The sequence below is a fragment of the Boleophthalmus pectinirostris genome, unplaced genomic scaffold (genome assembly GCF_026225935.1).
Source record: "Boleophthalmus pectinirostris isolate CB_2022bp ecotype Guang Dong unplaced genomic scaffold, ASM2622593v1 HiC_scaffold_5, whole genome shotgun sequence".
Classification (NCBI taxonomy): Eukaryota; Metazoa; Chordata; class Actinopteri; order Gobiiformes; family Gobiidae; genus Boleophthalmus; species Boleophthalmus pectinirostris.
This window is the reverse complement of record NW_026571404.1, coordinates 8099193-8116309: the sequence shown is the minus strand read 5'-3', so window position 1 is coordinate 8116309 and position 17117 is coordinate 8099193. Positions and strand designations below refer to the sequence as shown.

General features: G+C 40.3%; 1 protein-coding gene across 1 annotated transcript in view; it reads left to right on the top strand.

The window, feature by feature from the left end:
• Window positions 1–17117, top strand: part of LOC110175781 (adhesion G protein-coupled receptor A3) — an 820856-nt gene that overhangs the window by 220506 nt on the left and 583233 nt on the right. Inside the window, exon 8 of the mRNA XM_055162785.1 lies at window positions 10959–11123. Coding sequence (XP_055018760.1) covers window positions 10959–11123 — 165 coding nt within the window. The remainder of the gene's footprint in view (window positions 1–10958; window positions 11124–17117) is intronic.

The following is a 17117-nucleotide window of genomic DNA, read 5'->3' as shown; positions in this document are numbered from 1 at the left end:
TGGAATTCTGCTCGAACAATTAACAATTCAAAACTGGCCTTAGGTGTTACTGTGGCTCTAATCAGCTTTTCCCTCGTGTCTGTGTACACTGTGTGAATGAGTGAGCGTGGATGTGCTTCATGCGCTTGTTCTTTTGAGTGCCCTGAGGTAAAAATAGGCCTGCACCAATCCAGCTTTTTCACTTCTGATACAGATTTTGATTCTATAGCTTTAAGGATCTGCCAGTACTCGATATCAGCCTAGTGCAGAGACTGAAAACAACCTTTCCTAAAAGACAAAAATAAACCAAATGTTTTATGTAACTGTTATTTATCCTTCAAGTAACGACAGAATAGATTTGTCTAAATAAAAGTTCAAACATTCTGAGACTTTCTGGCCTAAGTACGACCAATAAATCATCTTATTACTTTTTTTTACTACTAATTACTCATTTATTTGTCCAGCAAGGATATCCGCAGAAACGATATTTGGAGGCCGACATCTGATCCAGCAAGATTTCCAGGATCAGTGCTGTTATCCGTTACCGTGATTGTATGGCTGAAAAAAAAAGGGCCAAACAAATGTAATATTTTAAAGGGATCAGTCCAGAATTTTGGACATAGGGCCTCATTTCCTAGTGAGCCAGAGTGTTGGAGACGTGTGGAGACACTTTTTAAAATATTCCATCCAGTCCTTGTATTTGCAGAGGTCGCTGGTGCTAGGCTAGTGCATGTCAATGGCCATAGTTATCCTGCCACTAAAAACAGTCTTACCCACTCCACAAAACACCCGAAGAAAATCTATTATTACCCCAGACTGTCGATGTGAATGTCTGTGTTGATAGAATAATTTTAGAAGTAAAACCAACCTTGCATTTGGAGGATTTACGTCTGAGCAGCAGCAGTGAGTTGTACTTCCTGATAGAAAGTTTGGCAGTGGCGGACTGATATCACCAAGCACCTATCTTATCCAAGGTTAGTATTATTTCAAACATTATTCTATCAACACATCGACAGTCTGGTGTAATAATAGATTTTCTTCGGGTGTTTTGTGGAGTGGGTAAGACTGTTTTTAGTGGCAGGATAACTATGGCCATTGACATGCACTAGCCTAGCACCAGGACCTCTGCAAATACAAGGACTGGATGGAATATTTTAAAAAAGTGTCTCCACATGTCTCCAACACTAGGAAATGAGGTCCTATGTCTAAAATTCCGGACTGTTCTTTTAATTATTTTTACACTGGCACACCAGGACACACCACTTTGCCAGGAAAACAAATAATTGATTGTTAGGTCGCCTTTGCTAGGGGAGAAAGGGAAGTAACAATAAAAAAAAATAAAAAAAGAGATGTTTAAGGTTTACCTAAAAATTATGCATTTATTATTTACAGTGTAGGAAAAGGGGGGAAAAAAACACAGAAACTAAAAAGGATTTAAACAAAATGATCTACTAAACTAAGGAGCCCTAACAAAGTACAATGCAACAAAACCTAACTAAAGTTGCACTGCGAAACAAGGTGTCTCAGCGAAATCAACAGAGGCAACAGACGGCACTATAAAGAAAAAACTAAACGAGACAACCAAAAATCAATCAAACAAAAGGGCGAGCACAAAAGCAAATAGAGAAGAACGGGAGCACTAATAACGAAAGCCAAAGGGTCGAGGTCCATAACACTGATACATAGATTCTTTATTTAAGAATATTTTTATATTTTAACATTTCATAATGAGCAAATCCTCCACCTTGGTTCTCACAAACCATCATGAGCTCGAGATGTGGGGATGAGTCCACAGGTCACAGTTTGATCAGATGCACATGACACATTTGTTGTGTGGGATGAAAAATATACACTACCGGTCAAAAGTTTTAGAACACCACACTTTTTCCATTTTTTTACTGTTGACCAAAACATATTGAGTGCGTATACATGCACATCAATAACCCGGTTATTAGCCATATCCCGGTTATGTCAGTATTCGGGTTACTGCGTTTACATGCGCACTGAGAAACCGGGATACTCATATCCGCGTATACATGATCAAATGGAGTATCCTGGTTTCTTGACATAATCTTACAAATGCGCAGGCGCAAAAATTAACTTTAATCGATTTAATAAACCAGGAAAAAATACAAACCGTGAGCTCCTTTAGCATAAGAAGCTAAGGAGCTACGAGATCTCCCACAATCCACTGTGCAGATTCTTCATTAAAATCTTCTGCATAAATAAACTCAACTTTACAACATATAAACCATAAAGACTATAGACACATCAGCCCGTTTGATCAGATAATTCAGCTGTGATCACATTTGTTTACGTTTTACAGAAATGAAACTTAAGACCGTAGGCTAATTAGCATAAACTGTTAGCGGCGATAAAAACAACTCGCTCCTTGCGCCGCTGATGCGATCAGTTTCTTTTGGACTAAATGACACGACTCTGTGGATTATGTGTGTTATTTCTGTGACAGAAGAGGCGCTAATGATGGTAAGTGTGTTTCGTGCATATAGAGTATAGGAGATAGTTCATGTTTTAGCTTTTCAGCGAGTGCAGGTCGTACGAGTGCAGATTGTACATGTGCAGGTTTAGCGCAGCTCTTTATTTTACAGTCATTTCACTCGTTTGGTCACTTTATTTATGTTGGTCAATTTATTTATGTGACTACTGTTGTGGTGAAAGGCTGGAAAGTGTCTTTTGGACGCATGCGCACTCAACTTTATGTTGCAGTAACCGGGGTACTGCGTATACATGCCACAAGTAACCCGGTTACTATCGGAATAACCCAGCTACAGTAACCCGGTTTCTAATAACCGGGATACTGCCATAACCGGGTTACTGAAACCGGGTTACTGCGTATACATGCACCATCAAGAAACCAGGATACTCAAAAAACCCGATCATAACCGGGTTATTGATGTGCATGTATACGCACTCAGTGTAAACTTTTGATTGATGAAAGTGTCCACCTTTGGCAGATATAACAGCTGAACACACTCGTGGCTCGTTCTTTTTACAACAGAAATCAAATATTCTTCAGAAAGTTCTTCCCAAGTCTGCTGCAGAAGTTCCCATAAATGTGTGGCACTTGTAGGTTGCTTCACTCTTCTGTCCAGTTCATCCCAAACCAGATCAATGGGGTTTAAGTCTGGACACTCCATGTTTTCAAGCTTTACCGTCTTGTTCTTTTTTTTGCTGAGGTAGTTTCGACAGACCTTGGACTTGTGTTTTGTAATCTTTTTTTTTAACCTCTGGCTGTTCAGTTCTTACCTTTGTACCATTTCAAGCTCTTCATTGGATTTGCACGACGTGAATTTCAATAAATAACTGGAAAAATCAGGGTGTTCTAAAACTTTTTGACGGGTAGTGTATATAAGTATAACCTAGTTTCTATGACTACAGCATCAATCTTGTGTCCCAAAGCTGCACATGGACTGAATGAATGAAAGCGTAAAGAATAAGTTTGTGGCTGTAATCTCCATGTGGTGTTTTGTGCTTTGGAAAATGGCTCATATTTCAGCAGTGACTTCTTCCAGGTTGGTCGTGTCGCTCGTATAAAACAGATTGCACCATCTGCAGGTCGACTTGTGGCATTTTTACAAAACTGAGCCTTTTATGAGAAACAGACGCTTGAACTGAGAGTGTGACAGTGCACCAAATGCTTTCTAAATAATGCATATGTAAAGTCCTCGTAATTCACATCCTCACAGCTGGACGTCACTGATTATTCAAACTGGCTCCAAAACGCTGGTGATTTAGTGGGACACTGCTTTGAGGAATTATAAGTTTGTTTCTTTTGAAAAGGGCATTTGGGATATTTTCCTCATTAACTGATCAATGTATTTTTAAGTAAGGTTGTATTGTGTTGCCTTCAGGGTTCAGGAAATATCTAAGTTGCTTTGTACTTAGTTGTGGTTATTAAATCAGACCTATTATGCAAAATTTCTGAGCTTTTAAACATATTATAGTTGTTTTTTCTTCTCATTTCTCCTCTAGAAGTTGTATTTGGAGTGATTTGTGCAGGTTTGAGCAGCCTTGAGGTAGTTATTTTCAAGACATGATGTCATGTGGTAATACAGGAAGTGCTCCACTGTGCTTTGAAACTCCATACACCTTCACTAGAATCATTTGGATCATTTAAAACCGTTCATTTGTTTTTTCAAAATAAAACCAAAAATAAGAAAACAAAACAAAAAAAAAAAAAAGTATTTGCTTCATTATTTGTCTCCAAAACCAAAATTTAAAAAAAAAAAAAAAAAAGGATAACGGATAACGATAGGGTTAGGTTTTAGATTTTGTGTTTAAATGAATAATGAAAAAAAAAAAAACAGATCACGTTCATTTCCCGTTTCATCCAATTTTGACCCTCACAGACTGAACCACGACTGATTCCAGGACTGAACCAGGACTAAACCACGACTAAACCAAGACTGACTGTCGGGACGGGGCCAGACTGGGGAACTGTCGGGTGACCATAGGGAAAAGAACCAGTTCAGAGCTTCGTGCCCCATGGGGCGAAATGCAGCCGCCACCGAATCGTGGTTTGCGGACACCCTACTCCACGGGCTCCTGATTCTCTCTTTTAAGTCCAAGATTAGTTCTGGTTTAGTCCTTGTTTAGTCCACCTGGTTCAGTCCTGGGTTCAGTCCTGTTTTAGTGCTAGTTTAGTCCTGGTTTAGTCCTTCTGGTTTAGTCCCAGGATCTGTCCTGGTTTAGACCTTGTTCAGTCTGTAATTAGATGAAACGTGAAATGGCCGTCATCCGTTTTTTTTTTTTTTTTTTTTTTCCCCATTATTCATTTAAACACAAAATAGAAAACTGAGGGAAAAAAAATTGAGTTTTGGAGACAAATAATGAAGAATTTTTTTTTTTTTTTGTTGGTTTGTTTTCTTATATTTGTTTTTATTTTGAACAAATGAATGAATGATACATGGATTCATTTAGGCCCTGGGATTTCCACTTTTCTGCTAAACAAACTTAACTTAAACTACTGCTTCAGGACATCACAAGGTGGAAAAGAGCGTTTTGAGCTTGAGAGATGCAGACAGACTAATAATAATTGATTACTCAAACATGTGTGAATGAAAACACAAGTCCAGATATGTTTTTGATGAGGCAACAACATTCTAACATGGTCATTTTAACATAATATAGGACCTTTTATACGCTCTAATCTCTCTATAATATTATTTTATTTGCTGTTGATGACATTTTCTTACTGGATTTTCGTTTTCGCGGGAAGGATTCTTGGAAATGATCGTCAGCATTGGTGTTTTTCCTGGTGAGCAGAGAGATCCGTCAGATTGGAGTGATTAGTCTGAGCCTTGGCACGGGGCCCACGCCAGCGCTGTGTCATTGTCTGCGCAGCCTTTGTGTAATCAGCCCGTTTCAATGAGATACCAATCGCTGTGACTGAACGCACAGATAAGCCTGACTGACGATCATTGTAAGTCAAAGACAACATGGTAAACCCTTTAACACACACTCGCTTTCCTCGACTGAGACAAAAACCCATATTTGACGTGCGATCGGGTATTGATTGGGGTTGTGAAGCTAACTGAAAGCACTGCTCTGTTAGAAGCTCTGTTCCACCTCGTGATGTCATGAAGCAGTAGTTTTCAAATTAACGTCTCCTTTTACCATATTTTTTGGAACAGATTATAAGGCGCAATATCAATAATGTTGAATTCTCTGGTCTATTTTCATACATAAGGCACACCGGATTATAAGGCGCATTAAAGGTTGTATGGAGGATTTTTTTTGTTTTTTTTTTTGTTTCAAATTGTCAATGATAGCATTATAGAGATGCAGTAGCCTTGTAATTATGATGACCAAAAAAAAGATAATAAAAATTCATCAACTCTGGACCGTGGTGGGGCTAAACATTTGCCAATAGATAACGACACTGCCTCGTTATCTGTGAGCTGACAGGCTGTCAATCAAACTCCCTACGTTTCTAGCGTAACTGACTTGCCTGCGCGCTGCCGTTACATGGTTTACGTACGCCTGTCACGCAGTCCACAGACGCACAGAAGCTGTTTACTCCACCAACGCAACAGTTCTTAGCGGCTTTTTTGACCTATATCTTCCTCGCAGTTCGCACAAAGTTTATTGCAATGGCGACAAGAATCTACGAGCAGTTCGCCGCAAAAGAAAGTCAGTTTTTGAGGTCGCTGAAAGAAGAAGACAAGGGGAAAAGCAGCGAAACCAAACTAAGGTGATTCTTGAAGATTCATTCCAGCGATGGCGCGACTGAAGCAGACGCAGGGTCTAAAGACTGACGCACTGGTCCACAAATTACTCCTGGACAAGTCACTTCTGCTTATTATGAAAACGTACTTTATTTCCAAGAGCTAGACAAACGTTTTTCAGGACACGAAAGCGATATCCTATGTCTGAAAACGTCATTTTCAAGGCAAAGAAAGAGTCCGCTTGCTGCTGCGTGTTGTAGTAGTAGCTAGTTCATTCGCATGGAATCTCTGCGCCCCCCTCTGCCCGTTCCGCTCTTCTCCCTGCTCCTCACAGAATCTCCACGCACCGCTCCCCTCTCCTCTCCTCTCTCCTCTCCTCACTCCCTGCTCCGTTCTTCTCCCTGCTCCTCACTTCTCGTCCGCACACGAAATATCCGCGCACCCCCTCCCCCCGCTCCTCACTTCTCCACCTTGCCTAACCAACACTGTAGTTAGTTGTTTACAAGTCATGTGCAGCACACCGGTTTCTGGCGTAAGGAGGAGGCGGGAGGAGGCGTTTCTACGTAGGAGCTGTAGGGGAGGGGGGTGGTTTCACGCATGCGCAACATTTGAAAAAGGACAAACAGTCGCTGGATTTCTCGTTCCTTGGAAAATCCTCTATACAACCTTTAAGCGAAACAAACGGACGACACTTGAGACTGATCCTTAGCCCAAGCGTCCACGATCCATCGGCAGATCGTGACGTAATTCGCTCGCCGTTGCCTCCCTGTCTTGGTGAATGTGTGTTATGAATGTGAATGTGGGTGGATCATTTAAGTTTTTGTTTTTTTTTTATTTCCTACGAGGAGAATTCAAATACACATTGAGTAATAATGTGTTTAATGCAGTTTTGCACACATTTGTTTACGTTTTACAGAAATGAAACTTAACACCACATGGCTCATTTGCATAAACTATTAGTGCTGAAAAATTACTTTGCGAGGCTCCTGAGTACAGTAGCCGTAATGCTCTGACAATCCATGAAGCGGTGTGGCTTTGCAGTTTACCAAAGTTGTACTAAAACATTTTGACAGATTTTTGAGCACCGTGTACCACATAAAATCGGTTCGAGGTCAGTAAACACAACCAGAATTAATACATAAGGTGCACTGTCTATTTTTGACTAAATTAAAGGATTTTAAGTGTGCGCCTTATAGTCCGAAATATGCAGTACCTTTGTGTAGAATAGATTCAAAATTCCAAGGCTGAAATTATCGAAATGATTCTAGTGAAGATGTATGGAGTTTAAAAACATAGTGCAGCACTTCCTGTATTACCATATGACATCACAAGGTGGAACACAGTGTTTGAGAGAAAAAGTCAGCCCTAAATATGCAGGATGTGTGTGTTAAACATGTGTGAATGAAACAAAACACAACTCCAGGTATCAAGGTTCCCACTGTCACGGAAATCCTGGAAAAGTCATGGAAACTTGAAAATGTTGTTTTCCAGGCCTTGAAAAGTCATGGAATTTTAGTATCTCTTTCACCCAACTACAGCGTTCTGTTAAGTTCTCATTAGACTATTATGATTATTTCCAAACATATGTGTCTTTTGTTTTAAAGAAACAACAACAAATGCACTGACAGAATTTTGAATGTTAAAAAACTGTAAAACCAAACCATAAGGTGAGTGGAAAGTTTTAACATTTCATATTTAGCCCTAAAACTCTGATCAATTCTACACTTGTAGGTGCTGTAAAGTCATGGAAAATTCACTTTAGGTCATGAAAAAGTCCTGGAAGAGTTTTGAAATTTTGTCAGTGTAAAGAGTGGAAAACCTGAGGTCTGTTTGTGATGAGGAAACAACATTATAACATAGCTCAGAAAATAGAGTAATTGTGCTTCTTCTGTGCATATTTTTGATATTTTCAGTGGTGATAAAGATCTAATCTGGTGTAGCGTGTTAAGGATTTTTCAACCAACTACAAGGTCAGCAGTTCAAACCTTTTTTTGAGACGTTTGACTCACAGTTATAGTCTTGCTCAAGGACAACAGTGTGCAGTGATTAGTCATGGGGATTTGATAATGAATCAAACTTGATTCTGCAGCTTCAATTATTCTTTAATATTTTATCTTTGTGCAAATCATGAAAAAGATTAGTTTTAGTGTAGACAAGAGTTTTCCACCAACTACAGGGTCAACAGTTCACTTAAAGGGCCCATTTTACGCTATTTTCTGATCTGTTATAAAGTTTTTTCATTATCACAAACAGACCTGGAGTTGCATTTAGTTTCATTCACACATGTTTAACACAAAAACCCTGCATATTCAATTTACGCTGTTTTTCTCTCAAACAGAAAACACTCTGTACTGCCTTGTGATGTCATGTGGTAATACAGGAAGTGCTCCACTGTGTTTTTAAACCCCATACACCTTCACTAGCATCATTCGCATGATTTCAGCCCTGGAACTGTCCCTACTGAACTAACACCCCGTCCACACTAGTTCGTATTCGAGTTGTTTTCGTTGTGGATGCAGTTTTCGTTCACACTAATCCGATGGAAAACGGCTCCAGAGACGGAACGATCTGGTGCCGCCAGCTCCCACGATTTCATTTGAGTATGGATCTGATCCGACGCCTGAAAACGTTGATACGCTGATGTAGGTCAATGCGCCGCGAAGTAATTCACCACCAAAACACTAAGAGGCTAGAATATATGTCCATTCATATATACGGTCTGTGCGTACGACCTGCAGACGTATAATCTCTGAAAAGTTTAACATGAACCATCTCCAACGCGACAGAAACACAGAACAGACTCACCATCAGCAGAACACCCCTCTGTCACGGAAAGAACACTCACATTCCACCGAGTCATGTCCTTTAGTCCGACAGAAGCTGAACCGCATCAGCGACACGAGGAGCGAGCTGTTTTTTGAGCGCTCAGTTTATGCAAATGAGCCATGTGATTTTAAGTTTTGTTTCGGTAAAACGTAAACAAATATGCTCAAAGCTGTGTGGATAGGGAAGGATTGCGGACACAGAAACGGTATGTCTGGACGCAAATTATTTCTGAAACGGCGATACAGTAGTCTAAAATTAAAATGTTGTTGTTACCTTGAAAAGATCCACTTCATGACATCACAAAGTGCAGCAGAGCATTTTAAAATTTGAAGATGTAAGCGTGTGTAATACAGGTCTTTTAATTTTAACATGTACCTGTGCTTGTACCTGTGCAGCTGTTTTGAAGTGAATATTCTGCTCTGAACATGTCCCAGTCACCTTCACATCTTCTTTACCACTCCACTTACTCTAATCTTTTTGCAGAATTCCCAAGTAATCCCAGGCTTAAAAAAACTAATCCCAAACTACATTTAACCCTGAACTCGAGGCCAACTGGCACACTTATGTAAAGGTGGAAAGCAAGGGAATTTATGGAGGAAAAGTGCAATTCCTATATTTATATTTCCGTGTAAACTCACTCAGTAGGCAAGTAGTAGTAACAGAAATGGTGGTGAAAGAAATTTAACAATGATTATCTTAAGTACTTCTACTTCAGGAAATTAATAGTTTGGGATTGATTATCTTTAGGTCATTACAGCTGCAATCCATGTGCATCATTCATTCATTTGTTTTTCAATGTAAAACCAAAAAAAAAAACATTATTTCTCTCAAAAACCAAAATGAAAAACCGGATAATGATTTGTTTTTTCAGGTTTCGGTTTTGTGTTTAAATGAGAAATTAAAAAAAACCTGACATTTCCTGTTTCTGTGACTTAAACCGCGATGCTGGACTGGACCAGGACTAAACCAGGCCCGGCACCAGACTGAAACCAGACTGAGACTGAGACCAGGACTCAGACTGGGGCCAAACCAGGACTGAGACCTGGACTGAGACCGGGAACAGGACCAGGACTGAGGCCGGGACTGAGACCGGGACCAGACCGGAACTGAGACCTGGACTGAGACCGGGACTGAGACCTGGACTGAGACCTGGACTGAGACCTGGACTGAGAGACTGAGACCGGGACCAGACCGGGACCAGAGCGGGACCCAGACTGGGACTGAAAGTGGTTTATTCCTGATTTAGTCCTGTTTCAATCCTGGTTTAGTCCGTATGCGGTGCAAAAGTCCGACATCACAGTTTAAGTCATAGAAACGGGAAACGGCCGTTATCTGTTTTTTCCATTATTCATTCAAACACAAACACAAATATCTTGAAACACAAGTTCCTTTGTTTAAATGCATAATTTTATAGTAGCAACAGCTTATAAACATCAGGAACTACATATCCCATGATTCATTTCAGTGAAAAAAACATGAAGAATTATGTTTTTACTTGAATTCTTGGGATTATGATGGCAATAATTCACACCAAAATCTTATAATTTTTGCTTTTAAAATACCTTGATATCTACAATTATATCAGCCTCTTCAAAATATCGCAATAAATATCATACTGTGAGATGCATATCGTGATAATATCGTACCTAAAGATTTGGATATCGTTACATTCCTAATAAATAATAAAATGCCTTATACAAGAGGTCATAGGAAGAGAGTGCAGCAATGATATGATGATTGACAGGACATAAGGATCAATTAATTAATTATTTGGATTATGACACAAAAGTAGCGTATTTACATTTGCATTGTGTTAGCCTCCACACAATATTGAAATGAATATATAGTGTCAAGTGTCATGGCAACGGTCCTGATTAGTTTGTAGTTAGAGAAGCAATGTCCTTTTTGCCCTTATCCTTTGACGTGAAGGTTGTAGTGAACTAAATTCTGTCCTTCTTCTTGCAGCGAGGTGGTCCTGTCCAACATCGACGTGTCTCTGGCCGGGACCTGGGAGTGTCTCGTGTCCAGTCTCCGTGGTAACAGCTCTAAAGGGATGGAGATCGTCGTCCTGGAAACGTCAGCGCCATATTGTCCCGCCGACCGAGTCACCAACAACAAGGGCGACTTTAGGTGAGTGAAAAGATGGCGGGTAAATGAATTTAACATTATATTCCATTAGGACTTCCTCCACTCAAAGTCACGCATGTGTAGAATGTATTACTCTCAACCAGTCTGCTTCACCATGGACTTTATCATTGTATCTGTAGTAGGGGTGAGCATAAATACTCAAATATCCATATATCGTATTGTTTAATGTGATGATACAGTATTGATATCATGGGCTGCTGTATCGATATATTGCCAAGAGTGTTTTTGATATATTTTACTAAATGATTTTGTTGCAGCTACGGTTTTGTAGTCAGGCTGTCTCCACCTAGTTCCTCCGCTCAATTTCATGTCTCTCCAGCGACTAGATCAGGAATTGGAAAACGCTAGATGGTTTGCAAGAACCCTGGAAGTGCGAGTCTGGGCACCAGCCAATCAGCGAAGAGTCATATATTCAGTGTTGGCAACGATTCCCGAGATCGAGGATTTAAAGCCGAAACAAAGCGAATGTTTGGTGAATTTTATCAAGGGGAAAGATGTTATTGTCCTTCTTCCCCACAGGATTTGTGTAGTGGACCAAACAGGAAAGGCAAAGACAAGGTATAAAAATAAGTTTAAATTTAATAAAGCCAAAAAAAGATATAATTTAACAAAGGCTCAAATTAGGCAAATTATTAACAAAAAAGCTGGGCCCAACTGGGGTAACTCAAAATCAAACTGAACAGAACAAAACTAACCCCCAGACAAAGGAACAGGTGTGTTTAAATACCTGAGGACCAACTAAAGCTAAACACAAGAGGGAGGAATTACACTAATTAACTAACTAAACCAATAACTTAATCAAATAATTATAATACAGAAAATAATAAGTGATAATAATGTGACCTTAACACAAACTAAACAAATTAACTTAGTAAAACAAACTAAATAGTGCTCCCCCCCTTTGCTGAGTTCTGATGGTCTCTCCCAGGGTCCTCCGTCCGGTGCTCAAAAAAACAAAAACAACAAGTGTAAGTAAATTAGACTTATATTAACTAAAATGCGTGCACTCAAATTAGAACATAAGTCTAAATAACGGAATTAAATTATGTGTAGTGTAATTAACTTAATGTAAATAATAATGAAAATTAAATAATACTGACACTATGGAGTGGTGGCAGAGGTATCCACCACAATTTGGGAAAAGCTTAATATTCCAGTTAACCTCCTTAGAGGCGCATTACATACGTCATGACCAAATATAAGTGATTGGTTAAATGAAAAAAGTACCTGCCTACCATCGAGCGAACAAATTGTAAGTCTGCGGGATCAGGCGGTTTTCATGAAGTGAAACCGGCTGATGAATCAGGCTAACAGTTTTGTTGCTTGTTTAGAGGAAGGAAACTCTTTTATGTGACACATTTGACATTTTCACTGTTTTGATGATTAAATGGTGTGTTTTTTATTCACTTTGCACAAAAACTGGTTTAAAAAAGACTTTTAGTACCACAGCCATGATAAAGCCTTTGTTTTTTTATTGAAAAACTCGATTTGAAATATATTGTATCTAACAGAAAGTGCACTGTATTGAGATACATGTATGTATGTATGTATGTATGTATGTATCGTGGCCTTAGGTATTGAGGTATGTATTGTATCGGCAACTTCTTAATGATACCCAGCCCTAATCACATAACTTAATGTGATGATACAATATCGATATCGTGGGCTGCTGTATTTTTTGGTATATTTTACAAAATTACTCAATTTTGTTACACCGCAATAGTTTTGTTGCTTGTTCAGATGAAGGAAACTCGTTTATGCGACACATTTGACATTTTCATTGATCTGATTTGGTCTCCATGAAGATAGAAAGATTTAAAAACATCTCCATGAAGAAAAGAAATTTGACGGACCCCCAACCAGAAAAGTTACACAATGCATTTTAAGCACGCAACATAACCGTTCATTATTATTACAGCAGTAGAAGTTAGCGTATAAAATATTAAGAGCACTTTATGTTGACTTAGTTTGCCGTATTATTGTTTACATTGTTGTGCTACTAAACCTCTTGTTGGCTACTTTATTTACCATTTTACTCCCAGCTCTGGCTCCTCTGCTCTGCTTGTTCTTGGCTCATTAAATCTCAAGGACCAGCCCAGAGTGCAGCAGTGAGTGTGTCTGCTTCATATATTTTAATAATAATTGGAAATAAGGCATCGGGAGTCCCACAAACATTACAGCCCTGACTTTACCGGGGGGCTGTTAAAAGGACACAACCTGTTGCAACGATGGAGGGATGACATAAAATGGAGGACAACAGCCTTCAGGCCAGTCGTTTATCAACTTCTATGTTACTGCTTATGGCCCCGGAGTGAAAGGTAGACTAAATAAGACATCAGTATCAGGTGGTTTTCTCTTTTGGGGACAATGAAAAAGAATGTTAAAAGGACATATTCTGTAAAATCACCTTTTATGAGATTTTTATCATGGTATAATGGTGTTCTCACATAGTTAAAGGTTGTATGGAGGATTTTTTTTTATTTCAAGTTGTCAATGATAGCATTATAGAGATGCAGTAGCCTTGTAATTATGATGACCAAAAAAAAGAGAATAAAAATTCATCAACTCTGGACGTGGTGGGGCTAAACATTTGCCAATAGATAACGACACTGCCTCGTTATCTGTGAGCTGACAGGCTGTCAATCAATCTCCCTACGTTTCTAGCGTAACTGACTTGCCTGCGCGCCGCCGGTACGTGGTTTACGTACGACTGTCACGCAGTCCACAGACGCAAGACGCACAGACTCCAACAACGCAACAGTTCTTAGCGGCTTTTTTTGACCTATATCTTCCTCGCAGTTCGCACAAAGTTTGTTGCAATGGCGACAAGAATCCAGGAGCAGTTCGCCGCAAAAGAAAGTCCGTTTTTGAGGTCGCTGAAAGAAGAAGACAAGGGGAAAAGCAGCGAAGCCAAACTAAGGTGATTCTTATAGATTCATTCCAGCGATGGCGCGACTGAAGCAGACGCAGGGTCTAAAGACGCCAAATTACTCCTGGACAGGTCACTTCTGCTTATTATGAAAACGTACTTTATTTCCAAGAGCTAGACAAACGTTTTTCAGGACACGAAAGCGATATCCTATGTCTGAAAACGTAATTTTCAAGGCAAAGAAAGAGTCCGCTTGCTGCTGCGTGTTGTAGCTAGTTCATTCGCACGGAATCTCCGCGCAACCTTCTCTGCACCCCTTTCCTGCTCCTGTCCCCGCTGCCCGATCCGCTCTTCCCCCTGCTCCTCACTTCTCCGGGCACGGAATCTCCGCGCACCGCTCCTCTCTCCTCTCCTCTCTCTCTGCTCCACTCTTCTCCCTACTCCTCACTTCTCGTCCGCGAACGAAATGTCCGCACACCCGCTCCCCCCGCTCCTCACTTCTCCGTCTTGCCTAACCAACACTGTAGTTAGTTGTTTACAAGTCATGTGCAGCGCACCGGCTGTAAACAAACCTGTTTCTGGCGTAAGGAGGAGGCGGGAGGAGGCGTTTCTACGTAGGAGCTGTAGGGGAGGGGGGGTGGTTTCACGCATGCGCAACATTTGAAAAAGGACAAACAGTCGCTGGATTTCTCGTTCCTTGGAAAATCCTCTATACAACCTTTAAGTCACTCACAGTTGTTTAGTTTAGTTGCAGGTTTGAGTAATTCTGCTTAGAAAAAATGTCAGTTTTCACCTACCCCCATCCCGTATCCCCAGCCACATATTCAGACTCTGGGTAATATAGGGTTTTAAACTCTCACATAGAAATTTCTAACAAAAGCAGTTAAACAGTTAAAATCCTCTGCTTGTTTTTTTATGGCTGAAATTTCACAACAAAGAGGCAGTGTTCATCAGTTCTGCAGTTTTAACAGGAAGTCAATGGATCTGTATTATTAAGTTGTTCTAGATCAGGGGTGCTCACACTTTTTCAGCATGCGAGCTACTTACAAAATGATCAAGTCATAATGATCTACCTAATACAAAGCCAAGCAAACTGCACTGAAACACTCTGTGCCCCTTTTTTGGACCCTCACCCACAGTTTGAGAACCTCTTCTTTAAGAGAACTTCCTCTGGCACTTTACACAAAACTGTGAAAAAAAGTGAAGGAAGATTTTTTAAACCTGTTTTTTTAAAGTTCCAAACTGGAGTTGCATTCTTTTCTGGTTTTGCAGTGATATTTACCAGCCTCTGCACGTTTACCAAACCAAACGCACATCGTGACAAACACAGATGCATTTGTGCACTTTTGTTAGGCGAATTTCAGTCAAATGTGGCAGTAGTTCTGTTCTGTAGATCCGCTCTATGCTGTAGACCTGCTTTGTGCCAACACTGTAACACAAATTTAGACTAATTTTTGCTTCACGTTTGGTCTTGCTCTTCTAATCAGCGCACTGTGGGAGGGGCTTGTGTTCGCTGTACGCAGGAAGGAGCGAGAGCGTGAAAAGGCGAGGGGCGGCGTGCTGACGTGAGGCAGATGGACAGGTAGGATGTTTAGGAAGTTGAACCTGCCCTGTGATGCACGCTGGTACACGAGGGCACACGCTGTCGCAGACGAGCCGTGCATAGGGAGCGTGTGTGTTTGTGATGCGCCGTAGAGTCTCCGCAGGTTTCAAATGAGCGCACAGGCTGCACTGAGACGCCCCACACGCTCCTGCACCCGCTACAAGTTTATTGCCAACAGCAGCGGCCGTTATGAAATGTTGTTGTTGAGTGTCAGACCTTGAGTGAGGGACAAGACCGAGTCCAAACGCGAGTCCGAGACGAGACACGGCGATCTACCCACACGACCTTGGCGATCGACTGGTAGATCGCGATAGACGTATTGAGCCCCTGTTCTACATCAATATTGTGATTTAACAATATCAACAAAATGTAAAATAAGGATCTATGTGTGTTAAAATTGTATGACTCTCTATAAAATTTATGGTCATGCGTCAAATCATCTGTCATCAACACAGAGCATCTGCGTCGACTGACGTGCACCTCCGAAATTGTCTAACTATTTTCTAGACAGCAGTAAGGGCTGTGATTGGTCCTCTCTACATCTGCTCTTCATACATTTTCAGTACTCCACTTTCCCACTTCATTTTGTATACACGAACGCCAGTTTTAAATCCTCACCTCCTAGTGTTGTGGCAGTGAATTACTTTGCGGCGCATAGACCTCGACGCAGATCTATAAATCAGAAACCACAGCGACAAGGCAATGGCAGCAGTGTGTGTTGAGCCGATGTCGAACTATAATTCTATGCTCTGTGCCTATCATAATACGTAATTCATAATATGATTTCATGCTAAGAGTGAAAATGGTTAAAAACAGTAAAAAGTAAAGAGAGAGTTAAGAGTTCACTAAAATGTTTACTGCATTTTATTTTTCAGAAATATTGCTGTTTTAAGGAGACTGTAATCGTATCCGTAATCGACTGCTTAGACTGTATTAGTGATTGTTCTTGCCTTCGCCCACCATTTGGGGGATTTCGCGCTGTTTCTCCTCATTGCATTAAACTTCTGCGAGAAAGAAACAACACTTGAATCACTCTCTTGATTCTTTCTCTTTATCTCCAGGGGTACAGCTCTTATTTGTAGCCCGTGTCTCTCAAATGCAGATGACAGCTTTTCTCTAAAATTCTTGTATCATTCAGAACAAAATGCATAACTTCTTTTACCTGATATAAGTAAAAGTTTGGTGCCAAGATTGTTGATTCACCAGAAATCTGTGCTTTCCCTTTTTTACTCCTCCACGTGTGTTTTTAACCACAATGGATCAATGCGTCTCTCTGATTGGTTAACCCACCTGTCAATCACGCTCTTTGGAATTGGGCAGACAGAATGGTTCCAGACCCACTGTTACGACCCAGTTCGTTTGGGGTGAGAGAAGTAACAAAAAATAAAACCAAGATGTAAAATTGAATAAATTAACAAAACAGACTAAAATATACAGAAAATAACCTAAGAAACAAAACTACAGACAACGGGTTTTGTGCCACAAAACGGGTCACGCAGGCTCA